Source organism: Narcine bancroftii, chromosome 8 (assembly GCF_036971445.1).
Source record: "Narcine bancroftii isolate sNarBan1 chromosome 8, sNarBan1.hap1, whole genome shotgun sequence".
In the NCBI taxonomy this organism is placed as follows: domain Eukaryota; kingdom Metazoa; phylum Chordata; class Chondrichthyes; order Torpediniformes; family Narcinidae; genus Narcine; species Narcine bancroftii.
This window is the reverse complement of record NC_091476.1, coordinates 159,695,989-159,714,997: the sequence shown is the minus strand read 5'-3', so window position 1 is coordinate 159,714,997 and position 19,009 is coordinate 159,695,989. Positions and strand designations below refer to the sequence as shown.

General features: G+C 43.1%; 1 protein-coding gene across 11 annotated transcripts in view; it reads left to right on the top strand.

Annotated features, from left to right (window-relative positions):
• LOC138741485 (dyslexia-associated protein KIAA0319-like protein) overlaps positions 1–19,009 on the top strand; it is a 73,770-nt gene that overhangs the window by 8,645 nt on the left and 46,116 nt on the right. The window contains exon 1 of one of the 11 annotated variants that reach the window (XM_069895669.1): positions 12,149–12,250. The exons of 9 other annotated variants lie outside the window; for them this stretch is intronic. In XM_069895669.1, the coding sequence (XP_069751770.1) occupies positions 12,220–12,250 (31 nt within the window). In that variant the 5' untranslated portion in view covers positions 12,149–12,219. Of the gene's footprint in view, positions 1–12,148; positions 12,251–19,009 lie in introns of those variants that run through there. One more of the 11 variants, XM_069895670.1, reaches the window with a different exon arrangement.

Below are 19,009 nucleotides of genomic sequence, written 5' to 3'. Positions count from 1 at the left end.
AAATTATTGATGCTTCATTTTATTGAAAGCAGCCTTACAGTGAAATCCTGATTTAATACAATTCAAATTCAACGCTAATTTCTATATATTTTTCAAAAAAAAACTTTAGAAGAAACTTGGTGAGTCAAGTGGCATCTGAGGAGGGAATAGACAGTCAGTGTTTCGAACTAACACTCTGTTTTGGGTTGAAATCCTCAAACAAGGTTTTGACCTGAAACATCAACGGACAATTTCCCTCCACTGACACTGGATGACCTACCAAGTTTCTCCAGCAGTCTCTTCTGTTTCTAATTTATTTGATGTGCAGCATCTTCATTTGATTTTGTGGGCATATCAGCCTGTCATAAATTGCTTTTATGGCACATGTATTATTGTATATATCATCAGATGCCAGCTGTTGAATGTATGATTGGGGTGTTACAGATGTTTTTAAAAGTTTAGTGTAGGTCATTTAACAAACAGATACTTACACTTCACGTCTCATTTAAAATGCAAGAGCTTTGCTGAAGCAAGACATGCAGGCATCAGGGGCTTTGCAAAGGGCAATGGAACTGCTTTGGAATGAACTTCAGAAGTAGGTGCAAATGGAACAAAGTCCAGGCTCAAGTCATGATGACGATCTTTCAAGGATTGGATTTGGAGCCTTGGGAAGGGTTCTGAATTTTACAAGCAGAGAGAGGAAAGAAAACCGCATTCTTCTCGGGGAGAGAGAGAGAGGGTGGGGTGGGGGGGGGGGGGGGGGTCAGTTCTACAGTGGCTTTTGAGGCTGCAACATTGCAAGCTGGGAGGCTTGTTGAAAACCCTATTTTGAAGATGGGTTGTGAGTTCTGAGTTCAGCCTGTTGAAAACCCTTGTAGTACTTACAAGAGGAAATGGGTGGCTAGAGTGTTTCTTCTGAAATAAGGGAAACTAGGAACTCTGTGGTGATCTAGAAGAAGAGGTTATAATTTGGAAAACCCATGATATGGCAATTTTCTTCGGCAAGACACTGATCAAGTGGCTGATCAGAGGAAATCAGTTTGTGTGTCCAATGAGCAACAAGAACCTTCCTGAGCGGAAGCCATTTACTTTTTAGCACCAAACCCTGGTGAAAATTCATAAATGTTAAATTCTGTGCACAGTATAAGAATTGCCGGATACTGGTGAACTTGGAGAAGTGAATGACTGGATTATTAAAGCAAAGAACTTTCCTGAACAGGTACACATTACATACACATGCGCTTAGAATTAGAAAGGGGTTAAGTTAATAGTAATAAGTTAAAGTTTGATTTTGTCTTTATGTTTAAAGAAAATTAAAAACAACTTTTGTTTAAGTAACCATTTGTCTTGGTGAATTTCTATTGGTGCTGGGTTTTGGGGACTTGTTGGCTTGTATCAAGGGGAAAAATTACATTGATATTTTAAGGATACATTCTTGAAAAAACATTCACTATAAATAAGTGCTATTTTTCCCATATTGAATTAATCATTAGTTTTATTAACAACTGTGGGTTTTTGTACCTTACTTTCATCCATATTTTTGAGCTGCTTTTGTTTTTTTCCTCAAAGTATATAGAATTTCTCATTTAAGGGGCAATGTTATTGAGATTCTCCTATGATTCTGGCAGTATTGTTCTGGTGGGTGGAGATGGAGGTAGATATTCTTCTTTGGCTTGGCTTCGCGGACGAAGATTTATGGAGGGGGTAAAAGTCCACGTCAGCTGCAGGCTCGTTTGTGGCTGACAAGTCCGATACGGGACAGGCAGACACGGCTGCAGGGGAAAATTGGTGGGTTGGGGTTGGGTGTTGGGTTTTTCCTCCTTTGCCTTTTGTCAGTGAGGTGGGCTCTGCGGTCTTCTTCAAAGGAGGTTGCTGCCCGCCAAACTGTGAGGCGCCAAGATGCACGGTTTGAGGCGAGATCAGCCCACTGCCGGTGGTCAATGGGGCAGGCACCAAGAGATTTCTTTAGGCAGTCCTTGTACCTTTTCTTTGGTGCACCTCTGTCACGGTGGCCAGTGGAGAGCTCACCATAGAACACGATCTTGGGAAGGCGATGGTCCTCCTTTCTGGAGACGTGACCCACCCAGCGCAGCTGGATCTTCAGCAGCGTGGACTCTATGCTGTCGACCTCTGCCATCTCGAGTACTTCGACGTTAGGGATGAAAGCGCTCCAATGGATGTTGAGGATGGAGCGGAGACAACGCTGGTGGAAGCGTTCTAGGAGCCGTAGGTACCTACGGAGGTAGATATTATATACATACATACCCTCATGGACTTTAGTAAAGCCTTTGACTCGGTCCCACATGGGAGGTTAGTTCAAAAGATTAAGACACTAGTTTCCATGGAGAGGTTGCAAACTGAAATTGGCTGTGTGGGAGAAAACAGAGTGGTAGTGGATGGTTGCTTCTCAGACTGGAGGCTTGTGACTAGTGGTGTGCCTTGGGGATTTGTGTTGAGATCATTGTTGTTTGTTGTCTATATCTGGATGACAATTGGTAAATTGGATCAGAACATTTGATGATAACGCAAAGAAAGGAGGCGTTGTGGACAGTAAGGAAAATTTTCAAAGCTTGCAGAGGGATCTGGACTAACTGGGAGAATGGGCCAAAAAATGGCAGATGGAGTTCAATATAGGCAAGTATGAGGTAATGCATTTTGGAAGGGCAAACCAAGGTAGTACTTACACAGTAATTGATAGGGCACTGAGGAGTGTGGAAGAGCAGAGAGATCTGGGAATACAGATACATTGTTCACTGAAAGGGCCGTCACAGGTGGACAGGATTGTAAAGAAAGCTTTTGGCATCTTAGCCTTTATAAATCAAAGTATGGTGTATAGGAATTGGATATAATGTGGAAGTTGTTTTTAAAAAATAAAAAAATTTAAAAAAAAAAATTGGTGAGGCCAAATTTGGAATATTGAATCCAGTTCTCGTTGCCTAACTACAGGAAGGATATTAATAAGATTGAAAGAGTGAAGATTTGCTAGGATGTTGCTGGGTCTTCAGGAGTTGAGTTACAGGAAGATAGTAAACAGATTAGGACTATATTCTTTGGAGTGAAGAAGAATGAGGGGCATTTTGATAGAGGTTCACAAAATTATGAGGTGTATCGACAGAGTGGATAGCAAGTAGGCTTTTTCCATTTTGATTAGGGGAGGGAAATGAGAGAGATCATAGTTTTAAGTTGAAAGGGGAAAGGTTTAGAGAAACCTTAGTGTTACAGAGTTTTGTGTTGTGTATTGGCCGATGTGTTGAGTGGTTTTATGTTTAAAAAGTGACAGTTTGCCTTAGAGAGCCAAGATGAAGGTGGATTGCTGAGAGAGTGGGAGACGGACTGAGCATGTGCAGAAAATGATTTCAAAATTTCTGGACTTGGACGATGTGTTGTGGGGTGGAAGAAGGTCCAGAGCAGGAGTCATGGTCTGGAGGACAGTTTAGAATGTTGGGATTTCAAAAAGGATGAACATTCCGAAGGCAGCCAGAAGGATCCGGACCAAGCCAGTTGTTCCTCTCTCTGCCAGCAACACAAAAAGACAACTTCGAATTTTGTGCTCGTTCTCTCTCTCTCAAAGATCTTTTGGCTTCAGTTTACTAAACAAACTGAATTTTGTTTATGATCTTTGCTTCGGTTGAGATCGAAGTTTTGTGAGTCTTGTGTGATTTGTGTCTAAGTTTTTCTGTGGGCTGGTTGGAACTGTAGTTTAGCCTTTGATTACGTAAATTATATTTAGGCTGGGGAATTTATTAGTTTATAGAGATTTGCATGGGGGCATTTTTATAAAAGGGGGGGATTTTGAAATAAAGTTTGAAGGTGAATTTTTTTGTTAATAAAGTAATTGTTCATCTTTACCCCTGTGTGATATGCCTTCTTTGTGATTGCTGGTTTCATCTTGTAACAGGTGAAAGTTCACAGAGAGTGGTAGGATTGTAGAATGGGCTGCCATCTGATGTGGTGAACGTGAGCTTACTCTTGAGTTTTAAGAATACATTGGATAGATACATGGATGGGAGAAGTCTGGAGGGTTATGGAATTGGAGCAGGTCCGTGTGACTAATGGAATGGTGTTTGGAACAAACTAAAATGGCTGAATGGCCTATTTTCTGTGCTGCAGCATTCTATGGTTCTTCAGGTACCCTAATTTAAGAATGATATGCTAGCATTGGAGGCAGTCAAAAAAGGATTCATAAGGCAAAGTCTTAGGATAAAATGGTTGTCCTATCATTAACTGATAGGAAAGTTAGAATTTTATTATTTTCAGCTCCAGAGATGGGGTGATCTTTATAAAACATAAAAGATTGGATGGGGTGATAACAGGGTAGACATTACAATCTTTCTACTCTGTTTCATGGGGTTCTATAAATATACTACTCTAATAGCAGTTACAATTTTCAAACTATTACCTGTTAGACTTTCAAAGTTACACAATTTGAATTCTGTATGTGGAAATTGTACAGGAGTGTAATGATTAAATAAGTCTTTGGTTGTATCTTTAGTTATGTACTATTGAGCAGTTGGTGTCCCCCATTTGGAGGGGAGCAGGTGAGGTCTGGTCCTGATGTCCTGCTCACCAAAGGAAAGTGCATGTGTAACACATTGCTTCTCCTTTCTCAGTGTAGTGATCGCCGTGTGACCACTGTCTTGCTTGCCAGGCAGGAGGCCACTGGAAATGGCCTCTCCTACATTACTGCATCTGTAGCAACACCTTCTCGTTGGTATCCCCCTGTTTTTCACTGAATTTGCTACGTCATAGTGTGACCGAGTGTCAGGTGGTTTTACTGCGTGGGCTGGTCTTGTTAGCCTTGGTTGGCAGCCAATCTAAGAGAACTCTGATTTCACACCCTGACAGATGGGGCATGGTGGTATGTCAAGCCATGCATGTTGGAGAAGGGCACTCCGACTTAACACCTACGACCTGAGTACCTGGCTGTCACTTTCCTAGCTTTCAAGGCTGTGGCAGATAAACCTTGGGTGTAAAGGGTGGGGCCAGAACTGCACACATTGCCCTCCACCTAAAAAAAAATCCACTGTGCAGCCTCGAAGCAAATCCCCATAGCGAAAATCCTTTTGAAATCTTTATTCGCGAAGCCAGGCCATGAGATTGTAGAGACTACTATTAGACATTAAATTTGCCTTTATATCTGTTAATGGTAGCTTCTGGTAACTTGAAGTTTTGAAAGAAAACACAGAAGGAATAGGAGAAGTGCATGTGGCTCTTTGAGCCTGTGCTGCCAGTTAATAAGTCATAGCTGGTCTTTACTTAAACATCACTTTCCTCTCCAATTCCCAAATCTTGAGATTCCTGAAAATATGGCGGTCAAATTCAGATTTATTGTCAGAATACATACATGACATCACATACAACCCTGAAATTTTTTCTCCAGACAAGGCAGAATTACCACTTATTGGTAGTGCAAAAGAATTTGTACAGTGTATACATGTTTAAAAAAAAAAGTTGAAAACAGAAAATGAATGTAAACAAACTGCATCATCCAGAGAATTAAAAAAATCAATAAAGTGTACAAGTAAGAGTCTCGGAGTTTGTTGTTGAGGAGTCTGATGGTGGTGGGGTAGCAGCTGTTCCTAAATGTAGTGGTGCAAGTCTTGTGGCACCTATACCCCTTTGCTGATGGCAGCAGCGAGAACAGAGCATGTGTTGGCTGGTATCGATCCTTGAAGACTGCTGCTGCTCTCTGACAGCAGCATTCCCTGTAGATCAGTGGTTCTCAACCTTTTTCTTTCCACTCACATACCACTTTAAGTATTCCCTATGCCATAGGTGCTCTGTGATTAATAAGGGATTGCTTAAGGTGGTATATGGGTGGAAAGAAAAAGGATGAGAACCACTGCTGAAGATGTTCAATAATGGGGAGGATTTTGCCTGTGATGTCCTGGGCTGTGTATACCATCTTTTGCAGGGCTTTACACTCGTAAAGGGTTGCAAGGGTTTCTATTGTCATACCAAACCGATGGAACTCCTGCAAAAGAAGAGATGTTGATGTGCTTTCTTCACTATGCCATTAATGTGTTCGGTCCAGGAAAGATTCTCTGAGATAGTGACTCTCAAGATCTGAAATTTGCTCACCCTCTCCACCTCTGATCCCCCAATGATCAGAGATCATATATCTCTGGTTTTCTCTTCCTGAAGTCAGCAATCAGCTTCTTGGTTTTGGTGTGAGGTGGTTGTTGGTGCATCATTCAGCCAAGTTTTCAATCTCTCCCCTGTAATGCTGACTCATCAGGTTTCTTTATGCAACCCACTATTGTGGTATCATCGGCAAATTTGTAGATGGTGTTATTGTCATACTTTGCCACCCAGTCATAGGTGTAAAATGAGTAGAGCAGGGGGCTAAGAATGCAGTCCTGAGGTGCTCTGGCACTGATCGAGATTGTGGAGGAGATATTCTTGCCAATCCTCACTGATTGTAGTCTGGAGGTGAAGATATCCACGATCCAATTACACAGTGGGGGGGGGGGGGGGTTGAGTTTGCTGATCAGTTTTGAGGCGATAATGATGTTAAATGCCAAACTGTAGTCAATAAAGAGCATTCTTGTGAATGTATCTTTACTGTCCAGATGTTCCAAGGAGAGCCAGTGAGATGGCATCTGCCATAGACCTGTTATTACATTAGGTGAACTGGATTATATCCATGTCGCTGCTCAGACAGGAGTTGATATGCTTCAACACCAGCCTTTCAAAACACTTCATCACTGTTGATGTAAGTGCTGCATTCTATGAATGTACTCACCATTGAGTATCAACAGACCTCAGGGATAGACAGTTCTAAAACTGCAACTCTCTGGAGGAAGATTAGATTTTCCTGCAATCAGTCCGAAATGTCATGTTCCTAATCCTAACAATATGCATGCTTTTTACTTTACTCTTCAAGCAAAAGAAGTAGACTCTCGGTATCTTCATTGTTCTTTTTCCTTTTCAGAAGCTTGTATGCAACAATAAAATCATTTCTCACACTTTGAAACTCCAGAGAATGAGGCCATTTTTCTTTTTTTCCTCAAGTCTGCTCTTTTGCCTCAGAGACAGTGCATCTATTCTCCTTGATCTAACAAGGACTTAACTGTGCATTCTATTCTGGGCGTGGACCATCAAAGCACTGTGAAATTACAGGACAATTTTCCTGCAGGGACATTCCAACAACCTTAAAATAATAAAGTGCCATTATTTTATGTAATTGTTTATTGTACCCACATTCTAGTTTTCTGTGATTTTTTTTTCATAAGGCAATACCCAAACCTTTATGAACACCATAGTTTAAAATTTAAAATTAAAATAGTTTTTAAAAAAATTGTTTTTCTCATGTTTACACATAGTGGATTTCATGTTATCCTCTTGCTTTCTTAAACTTCCTTGCTTACTGGCAGCCTTTACTGTTTACCTTCCCACCTCACTCTATATGATCTTCCCAGAGAAGAATTAAAAAGTATTACATAATTTAACTGCATGATTGAACATGAGATAGTCAGGATGAATCCTGCTTGAAAGGTCCTAGCCATTAATACTTTTTTCCTCTCCTCAAAAGGGTGGCACAATTAATGTAGAGGTTAGTGCAATGTTTTTACAGCGCCAGTGATCAGGACAAGGGTTAAAATCCCATGCTGTTTGTAAGGAGTTTGTACATTCTCCCCTGTCTGCGTGGGTTTTCCCCTGGGGCTCTAATTTACTCCTACCATTTGAAATGTATTGGGGGTTGTAGGTTATTTGAGTGTAATTGGGCGGCACAGGCTCGTTGGCTGAAATGGCCTCTTACTGTGCTATATATCTCATTTTTTTAAATTAAAATTTAAACTTAAAAGGGACAAACTACCATTTTTCTAACAATTTGTGTCAATTGAATTAGTCTTATTGTCAGAAAATCTAAAGGAAATTCACCACCATAGACATAGCATGTTTTGCACTTCATTGCTGGGTGCTTAATTCCTGTGTATCCTACAGTAACACCTGCTAATCTGTCATGTGTTCATTTGGAAATCCTGATTATTTGGCATGACTCCCTCATTGAATCCTTAGCTCTCATTTAGGATAAGAGTGTAAGCATGGTATACAGTATAGCACAATGTTCTCAACCTTTTTCTTTCCACTCACATACCACTTTAAGTATTCCCTATACCATAGATGCTTAAGGTGATATGTGGGTGGAAAGAACAAGTTCGAAAACCATTGTTTTAAACTTAACTAATTGACTCATTATGTGCACGGTTTCATAACTCCAGAGGAAATGGGCCAAGACAATTTTTCTCAAGCAAAATATTTTGGTAACAATTGGGTCCAGAGCAGTAATTCTCAACCTTCCCTTCCCACTCACATACCACCTTAAGCAATCCCTTACTAACCGATGGCATGGGAGTTACTTAAAGTGTTACGTGAATGGGGAAAAATAATGGTTGAGAACCAATGTAGCTACGAATGGGATTTGGTCTGTTATCTGGGTGTAGAGAGCCATCGGTATGTTTGTCACCAGAGCTGGGGACCAATTTTCCATTTCCTTTATTATCAAAATGTTGTCTAGAATTTTTTTTTTTAACTAGCTTTTTTTTGAAAGTTTGATATTGGAGAAACAAAACAAAATCTGATTATCCAGTGCTTCCAATGTCTCAAGGATGGTATTATCAGTGTTTGACAGCATGAGTAATGTTGAACCGTTGTAAAACTATTGAGTTTGCATTTACTGGTAGTATTTAAGTCAATGTTTGTGGAATTGTAAATTATGTTCAAAGGTTTGGTTTATTATCATGGATGTGACTTTTTAAAATCTGTCATTGGAAGTCGGTGTGGTTGGGAATGCCAACATTTAACACCCATCATTAAGTGACTTGAAAAACGTGGAGCTGTGCATCAAGCAAGATGGTGATTAGAAGAAAAATATTTTGTGCTTCACAGCAGAGAAGTCACGTATATGATATTGCAGTAGAATTTGATCTTGATTTACCACTCTAATTGCTTGTAAATAATCTTATTTTAATAATTTGGGAGCATTTAAATTTATAATGTTTTAAACATTCGGAGAAAGTGAAGAAATGTGAGGATTATGCTCATTGCAAATAATCATAGATTGTAATCTACACATTTCAGAACTTTAAAATTAATTTCCCTTTTATTTTCCATTCTTAATATTAAATAAGAGTATAGTTTGGTGGCTTGCCCACGCAGCAGGCAAACTGGCTCACGGAGTCGAGGGCAAGTCCACGGTATGGATATGGGGCAAGCCCAAAGCCTGGTGGCTAACATCATCAAAGATTCCGGGAGCCGCAAGCGTCATTGGGTTCCAAAGGATTTAAGTGCATGCGAGTGTTCTATTAGTCAGTTGGTTCAACTCACTTTTGACTCTGCATGGTTCTTTAGCTCGCAGTGTGCCTAATGCGACTACAATAGACAAATTAGAGTTGCAAGCTGGTAAAAGTGTCATGGAAATTCCACTTACAACAAAAGGTAAATTGAGAGTATCACATCTAATATCCATCAGATAGTGCAGCGTGGAGGTATGGAACATGCTGAAAGTTGGACCTCACCAATGATTTTAAAGACAATTCATAATTTATTTTCTGGACCCTCGGCCTTTTGAAGGACTCCATTGAAGAAGAAATGCTTTATTGCTTTTTATTAATAATGTTGATTATTTATTTATTTTTAAATGGTTTTAAGAATTTTATTTGATTTTTATTGAAATGTTAAGCTTTCTAAAATATCTGGTTATTAGAGGCATTTGGAAGCAGTAAAAATGGCCTTTTGTGTCATGAGCTATCAGAAAGATATTAAAGTGGTCATGGATGGGGCTTTTGCTTGGCTGCTTGTGGGCTATTCATTGCTAAGGGGTTGCTGAAGCACCAAGGCAGTGATGCTGGGCCCTGGGAGGGCATTAGCTTGTGGCTGCAAGAGGTTGGCTGAGTCCAGCAAAATCTACTTAATAAGCATTTTCGATTATTTGAATGGATGCATAATCTTAAGACCAAAGCACATGCTGTTCCTGCTTGTGCAAACTATGCTCTGTGTTCCGGATTACATTCTCCCATTTGCATTGGAACATCGATGTTTGCTGCCATGCTTTTTAATGAGTACCAAAATCTGTTTTATTCCTGTGGGAATGTGAGTAATATTGACTGAGTGAATCATGCACGATATGTTGCTAATCATTGTTGACGTGTGTATTATTATCTTCTGGCAGATTGTACTACGTCCAAAAGATTACTCTGGTTAAATCTTGGTCTTAATTCTTTTAATAAGTCCAATTGTTTCAAATTCTGGGATTTTTGTGTCAAAAATATTAATTTGGATAAATGTCATTGTCATTTCAATAAACATAAAAGTATGAATTGCACTTTTATCTGCACTGCTCCTTCCACTGAAATTGCTGGAACATTAAAGCTATTCTTTTATCCTGCCAGGAGCATTGATGGTAAATTAATAAAATTTCCATTGGAAGCTAACAAAGAAACAGCACAATGTTTTATTTCAGTCAGCTTTGATTAACATTGAGTGATATTTTAAAATTTTCTTAAATGTTTTATTAATCAAAGTTAAATTAATTTAATGTTTATTTTTAATTATTTAAAAATCTGTCATTTCTCAAGAAATGTTTGCAAGGGAATTATTTGTCTACTGATAAAAATGTATCTAAGCTGAAGCAGGTCGTTGTTTAATTTGTACAATAATCCTTTCCCATTGTCGCCTGGCAGTTTGCTGTCAATATATGTGATTGTTTAAGTATAAAATGTCGAAGAACAATTGAGTATTATGGCTTTTTTAGACTGCAGTGTCGGGAAAATCGCTGAAAAAATTAACATAATTACTGCCCATGTGGTCGTTCACACTGGATGCCTATCAAGCACAAGTACCTGAGTGCACAGTCCAGGTGGTTGGGTGTGCAGTAGAGTAGATGACCATCAATGAATTTTTCCTGTATGATTTACACTGCAGACTTCCTCCAAAAAGTTGGGGTTCTGCAGGATAAATCGTGGTGCAGGAATTGACTCAGAATTCCTGCACATTTTTTTTTTAAAAAGACAGCCTGTGCCGCAGCAAAATTCCTTGATTGTGCCATTACGTGCCTGCAGTCTAAAAACAACAGACGATAACTTTTTACCAAAGCAGTCAGGCACTGCAGTTATTAGGTCATCCTACACCCAGAAGCAATTTACTGAGCCGACTATGTGCATTTTGACACTAATCCTGTACAACTGGGCAGATGCTTGTTGGCCATCAGAATAATGCATGTCATTGGGGGGGGATCAGAGCTGAAGAGGATGAGCCCTCCAAAAGGTAATGGACACAGCCCAAGACATCACAGGCAAAACCTTCCTCACTATTGACTGCATCTACAGGGAGTGCTGCAGTCTGGAGACCAGCAACCATCATCAAAGACCCACATCATCCAGCACACTCAGTTCTCACTGCTACCATCAGGAAAGAGGTGCCACAAGGAAAAGGTGGTACCCCTCCACCATCAGACATCTTAACAATAAACTCAATCAGAGACTCATTTAAGGATTCTTATGCAATTATTTTTTTTAAATTCTCTCTGTATTGCACAGTTTGTTTACATTAATTGTTCTTTATTTGTTTACATGTAAACACTGAGTACAATTTTCTGCCTTGGCCACAGGAAAAAGAATCTCAGGTTGTATGTGATGTCATGTATGTACTCTGACAATAAATCTAAAATCTATATTACAACTATAGGCGCTATGGTTTAGCAAAGCTATTAGAGTGCCAGCAACCTGGGCTCAAATTCAGCGCTGTCTGTAAGGAGTTTGTACATTCTCCTTGTAGGTACCATAAGCACGTTGCTTGCCTTTGCTGGGTTAGTTGTGGGCGTCGGTGGCGTCTCGGGGGTCTGAGGACTTCTGTGTCTGGTTGCTACCATCATTTTAGCGGCTGTTCCCATCAGCACTAACCCTTTCCAGCACCATGTTGCATGCACTATTCTCTTCAAACTTTTGGTGCATGTATGATGGTTTTTGCGTACTCGGGTCGGTTGGCACATGCATGGAATTTAGTTGTGATTCCTCAGTTGGTTAGCCCATCGACTGGGGTGACGGGTTTAAGAATGAGTATGGCTTGGATATTTTTTTGTTAACCGTTGCTACGGTCGTCATTACAACAGTTGTTATCACTGGAATGTTACATCATAATAGATCATTACAAGTCGTTTGTGTTTATCATCAGGACTTGCTAGTGAATTAAACTGGAACATGGCAAACAAGAGCCCCACCTAGCCTCAAGTGGCTTTTTATGGATAGATGTCACTACACTCCTGGTGACTGTGAGGGTTTCCTCTGAGCATTTCTGTTTCCTCCCACCCTGCAAAATGTACAGGGTTGGTTGAAGGTGGGGGTGGGGGGGGGGGGGGGGGTTGGAAGAGTTGTCGGTTAATTGGGTCAGCATGGGCTCATGGGATGTAAGGGCCTGTTACCATGCTGTGTCTCTATATTTTAGTAAAATTAAATTTAGAAAAGTGTGAGAGATACTACTGGTAGAGAATCATAAAGATACACAAATCACTGCAATAAGGAATCAGCCATTTTAGACCTGAGGATTTTGACTTTATTCTATCAGAGGAAACAGAATTTGTCCTGCCATTTCCTTTCAGGCTAGAGTTTCAACGAGATTGCTTCTTTCTTCTAAACTCCATCAGCATGGAATCCATTCCACTCTTTTTCTCCTTGTCCAGTAGCGGAAACTGCCAAAATGTTTGGCCTGGAAGAAAACTGAGGTCCTCCATCAGCCAGCACCCCCATATCTCCATCGGGCACACAGAACTCAAAACGGCCAACCAGTTTACCTACCTCGGCTGCACCATTTCATCTGATGCAAGGATCGACAAAGAGATAGACAACAGATTCGCCAAGGCAAATAACGCCTTTGGAAGACTACACAAAAGAGTCTGGAAAAACAACCACCTGAAGAAACACAAAATTCAGTGTGTACAGAGCCGTTGTCATACCCACGCTCCTGTTCGGCTCTGAATCATGTGTCCTCTACCGACATCACCTATGGCTCCTAGAACGCTTCCATCAGCGCTGTCTCCGCTCCATCCTCAACATTTATTGGAATGACTTCATCACCAACATCTAAGTACTTGAGCTGGCAGAGTCCGCAAGCATCGAATCCACACTGCTGAAGACCCAACTGCGCTGGGTGGGTCACGTCTCCAGAATGGAGGACCATTGCCTTCCCAAGATCGTGTTCTGTGGCGAGCTCTCCACTGGCCACCGAGACAGAGGTGCACCAAAGAAGAGGTACAAGGACTGCTTAAAGAAATCTCTTGGTGCCTGCCACATTGACCACTGCCAGTGGGCTGATATCGCCTCCAACCGTGCATCTTGGCGCCTCACAGTTCAGCGGGCAGCAACCTCCTTTGAAGAAGACCGCAGAGCCCATCTCACTGACAAAAGACAAAGGAGGAAAGACCCAACCCCAACCAACCAATTTTCACTTGCAACCACTGCAACCGTGCCTGCCTGTCCCGCATCGGACTTGTCAGTCACCAACAAGCCTGCAGCAGACGTGGACATACCCCTCCATAAATCTTCATCTGCCAAGCCAAAGAAGAAGAAGACGGGTCAATAAGGCCTGTTTCTGTGCTGTAATGTTCTAAGGATCTAGAAAATAGAGACAAGTCCATTGGGAAGAGTAGGCAGAGATTGGAAGGGAAGCATGGGAGAGAGAGTATTACATGATATTTAGGGAGGATATCCTGGAGGAATTGGCCAATGAGACTCTATGGGCAGAATTTAGATCACAGAAGAGTATAAAAGTAGTTGATAGAAGGAGTGGTTCTTAACTTTCTCTATATTGATTGGAATTGCCATCAAGAAAGGGGTTGAGATGTACTGTTGTTCCTGTTTCCTTCTTGCAGTACATGCAATTTGGGCATGTGAGAAAGTGGAAAAGTTTTGGGAAGATCTAAACCAGATATTAAATAAAATCACAAAAAGCAACACACCAAAAAATCCAGAGATTTTTCTTCTAAGTAATATAAGAAGTAAAGAACTTGGATTCGATTTGGATGGATCACAAAAAAGATTTATTATGATAGCCTTAGCTGGAGCAAAAAAATGTATTGTGTCAACCTGGAAATTAGAAGATAGCCTGAGAATACAGCAATGACACATAGAAATGAATAAATGTATTCCATTGGAAAAAATAACATATAATTTAAGAAATAACATCACAGTATTCGAACAAATTTGGGAACCGTACATGGAACACAACAGAGAAGTCCTACCGTGGACCTCCACCGCCTAAAATGACAGAAGGAGAAGACGAAATGAACTGACCCAGTGTGTAAAAGTAGAAGACACAAATTTCTTGTTTATTTTCATTGTGTGATGACATTGTTTAATGGGTTTGATGTATTGTATATGTTGAACGTTGAGTGAGTGGGGAGGGGGGTGAAGGAAGGAGGGCAGGGAGGGGGGAAAAGGGGAGAAAAGGACACTGTGTATATTCAAGAGGGAAATGTTTGTGTGTATTTTGGTCAGTATGGTTCACAGTGTGAAAAATAAAAAAAAAAATTAAAAAAAAGAAAGGGGTTGATGTGGGGAAGAATTTATCAAACGATCCAAGAGGGTTTTTTGAAGCTGAAGCAGAACAGAGTCCGAAGGGGGAGGGGCTCTTGACCTTGGGGAATAAAGCAGGCAAGTGATTGAAGTGTCTCCGGAGGACCTGTTTGGGGACCTTGACCATAGCTCAATAAGTGCTAAGGTGGACCTTTCTCTCGGTCATCGATGAGTTCTCCCGCTTCCTGTTCGCCATCCTGTGCCAGACACGTCTGCCTTGTCTGTTATGAAGGTCCTAGACTCTATTTTCACCCTGTTCAGGTATGCCGGCTATATTCATAACAAACAGGGCTCAGCCTTCATGAGCGACGAGCTGCGTCAGTACCTGCTGGTGAGGGGTTACAACCCCAGGGGGGATGGGCAGGTTGAAAATGAGTACACCACGATCCGGAAGGCTGTCAAACTTGCCCTGAAGCGAAGAGGCCTTACAGACTCGCGCTGGCAGGATGTCCTCCCAATCACGCTCCACTCAATTCTGTCACTACCCTGCACTGCGTCAATGCTACTCCTCATGAGCTCGTGTTTATATTCGATAGAAAGTTGGCTTCAGGGACTACACTCCCAGCCTGGCTCACTAGTCCTGGTCCGGTCCTTCACGAGAAGCACGTGAGGAGAAGCAAGACCAATCCCCTGGTGGAAAGGGTGAAATTGCTCCATGCGATTCCCAGGAACTCCTACATGGAGTACCCAGATGGCAGAGAAGACACAGTCTCCAACAGGGATCTGACACCCACTGGAACAGAGGATCCATTGCTTCAGGTGCCCCACGAACTACCAAGTGCTTTCCCCCCACCCCCAACCAGGGCCTCCGGGGACCCAGTTCAGAGGAGAGTGAACCCCCTTTATTGTCAAACTAGAACCTCAGCCCACTAACCCTCCATCACAGGTGGACCAAGAGAATCAAGGAGCCCAAGGCCCCTTGGTGCTAAGACGCTCCACCAGGATCTCCAGACCACCCGAATCTGTAAATAGTATTGCAAATATTTTTCTTCTCTGTTAATTACCGGCTTCTGATCCTTGTTCTCTTCATCCACAGACCCTTAATTCTGAAGGAAGGGGTGAATGTAGTGAACTGGGATTCACTAAAAGTGTCCTGTACTGACGACTGTTCCCGTTCGTGGAGGGGAGTGGTCACTTAAAATCGACACTGAGCTGTTCAAAGATTTAATCAGGTTTTCTTTCACCGGTCAAAGAAAGTGCGGCTTGCACTCAGCGCAGACTTGGCATGCCCTGTTCATTTCCCTGACGTCTTCTATTGAGTAAGGCAAATTGCGGGACTTGACAAAATGAGCCTTGCGGGACTTGACAAAATGAGCCTTGCGGAACTTGACAAAATGAGCCTTGCGGGACTTGACAAAATGAGCCTTGCGGGACTTGACAAAATGAGCCTTGCGGGACTTGACAAAATGAGCCTTGCGGGACTTGACAAAATGAGCCTTGCGGGACTTGACAAAATGAGCCTTGCGGGACTTGACAAAATGAGCCTTGCGGGACTTGACAAAATGAGCCTTGCGGGACTTGACAAAATGAGCCTTGCGGGACTTGACAAAATGAGCCTTGCGGGACTTGACAAAATGAGCCTTGCGGGACTTGACAAAATGAGCCTTGCGGGACTTGACAAAATGAGCCTTGCGGGACTTGACAAAATGAGCCTTGCGGGACTTGACAAAATGAGCCTTGCGGGACTTGACAAAATGAGCCTTGCGGGACTTGACAAAATGAGCCTTGCGGGACTTGACAAAATGAGCCTTGCGGGACTTGACAAAATGAGCCTTGCGGGACTTGACAAAATGAGCCTTGCGGGACTTGACAAAATGAGCCTTGCGGGACTTGACAAAATGAGCCTTGCGGGACTTGACAAAATGAGCCTTGCGGGACTTGACAAAATGAGCCTTGCGTGACTTGACAAAATGAGCCTTGCGGGACTTGACAAAATGAGCCTTGCGGGTGACCTCTGGATGGCAGAGTTCATTGTGTATGGTCTGCAATTGACCAGTGTGTGCAGAGGCACAGCATCCCCTGGATAAGGCATCCAGACGGTCGTTAAGGGCCCCTGGCTGGTGCGATGTCAAAACTGCAGGTGGAGAGTTTGATCCTCTACCTAGCAATTTTGTCATTCTTGATTTTTCTCCCCTCTTAGCGTTGCTGAACATGAATACAACAGAGCACTGGTCTGTGAGGAGCATAAATCTTCTACCAGCCAGGTAGAACCTCCATTGCCTTATGGCTTCTACAATGGCCTGAGCCTCCTTTTCCACAGATGGGCTTCAGAGCTCATGGCCTTGAAGCGTCTGTGAGAAAAAGGCAACCGGCCTGCCTACCTGATTGAGAGTGGAGGTCAGGGCTACGTCCGAAGTGTCACTTTCCACTTGGAAAAGTACATTTTCATCTACCGCGTGCATTGTAGCATTCTCAATGTAACTTTGGAAGTAGTGAAAAGTCATCTGGGTTTGGCCGAAAGGGGGAAAGTGGTGGCCTTTAAGAGGGGATGAACCTTGTTGATGTATTGAGGAACCCACTGGGCGCAATATGAGAAAAACCCCAGGCATTCCCTCAAAACCTTTTTGGTTCTGGAGTGGGGGTGGCGGGGGAAGCTCTAACTGGTGTGGGGGGGGGGGGTAGGGTAGTATTCTATCAGGGTCAGGGCCAGTGATGCCATTCTCCACCACGTAGCCAAGGATAGCCAGTCGTGTAGTCCTGAATACATGTTTGTCAGAATTGTAGGTGAGATTCAGGGCTCTCACCACGTGGAGTAAACGTTGGAGATTGGCATCATGGTCTTCCACAGTATGGCCACAGATGGTGCCATTGTCGAGGTAGGGGAAGGTAACTTTCAATCCGTTCTCGTCCACCATCTTGTCCATCATCTTGTCCATCTGCTGCTGGAAAATAGAGACCCCATTTGGTAATATCGAAAGGGACCCTCTGAAACTGATAGAATCAACCGTTGGCCTCAAATGCTGTGTACAGGCGGTCCTGGGAACAGATTAGCAGCTGGTGATGGGAAGCTTTTAGGCCAATGGTCAAATAAACCAGATACTGTGCGGTATCATTCGCCATATTCGAAATTCGAGGGAGGGGGGTATGCGTCCAGGAGTGTGTATCTGTTAATTGTTTGGCTATAGCCAATCACTGACCTGGACTTGTTTTCCCCCTTTTCTACCAGCACTTGCGCTCTCCATGGGCTGGTGCGGGGCTCAATGATCCCCTCCTCTAGCAGGCGCTGAGTCTCCATCTTTATGAATTTCCTGCCTGCCGCACTGTACCTCCTGCTCTTGGTGGCGATGGGCTTTCAGTCAGCAGACAGGTTTGGGAACAGAGACAGGGGTTCAATATTTAGTGTGGAGAGGCTGCAAGTGGGTTCTGTTTTGAGGGCCCTCCATTCCTAACCGTTAACGGGGAAGGGGACCAGAAAACTCCAAGGTCACATTTTTAAGGTGACACAGGAAGTCCAGACCCAACAATACTGGAGCATACAATTCATCTAAAATTTACGTGCGAAATTTACAAAACTCCCCCCCCCCCCCCCCCCCCCCCATGACAGATGAAGTATACAATGCTTCTGTACCCACACTGAATAGAACTGAGATGCAAGGAAGATTCAGTAATTAGAGGGGTACATTTTTAAGTTATATTTTTGCACAGTCCGTGAGGCTATGAAACTTTCCGTGGAGCCTGTGTCAATCAGGCACTTGGTCGAATGTCCGTTTACTTTCACTGTCACCATCGAGTTGCTGAGCTGGTGAGGTCTGTTCTGGTTGAGGATCAGTTATGCCAGGTCGCCAGAGACGCCGTGTTCTTCCCTCCTTCCTGAGTCAACCTGTGCAGGTAAGATGGTGTTGGCCTCGTAATGCGGCGAGATGGCCGGCCGCCCTTCCTCCTCCCCCTCTGATGATGGCGCTGAATTCAAAATCAGGCCACTGCAAGATGGCTGCCGAGCCATTTCATGCTGTTTCTGTAGGCGGAGCGTGGCGCAGAAGGCTATCTCTGGCGAGTCCGGCGCAGACGACTCGGGGCTGGAATCGGATCCAGGAGCGGTACAGGCCATGGACTTCCCCAGACCTCCCTTTGCGAGGCAGACCCTCGCCCAATGTTCCTTTTTCCCACAGCTGGAGGATGCCGAGTCTTTGGCCGGGCAGCGGACACAAGGGAGCTGTCCCTTACCGCAGAAAAAGCATTCCCGGGCTCGGGTAGCGGCAGCCGTTAGAGCGGGGGTTTCCATAGCGGGAGCAGCCCGCCCTTGGAGGGGCTCATCCAAGACCATGAGTTTGCTGGCCTCCAGGTCGTCTTTCTCAAGACTGGCCTGTTCCAGTGATTTGGCTCGCAAGGTCCTTCCTTCCCGATTTGAGTAGTCGCTCCCTCACGTACCTCAAGTGGACCCCTGCGACCAGGGTGTCCCAGATCTGTTCATCTTCCCAGACGCGACTCAAAGCGATCTCATACCTGAACTTCTTAGCTAG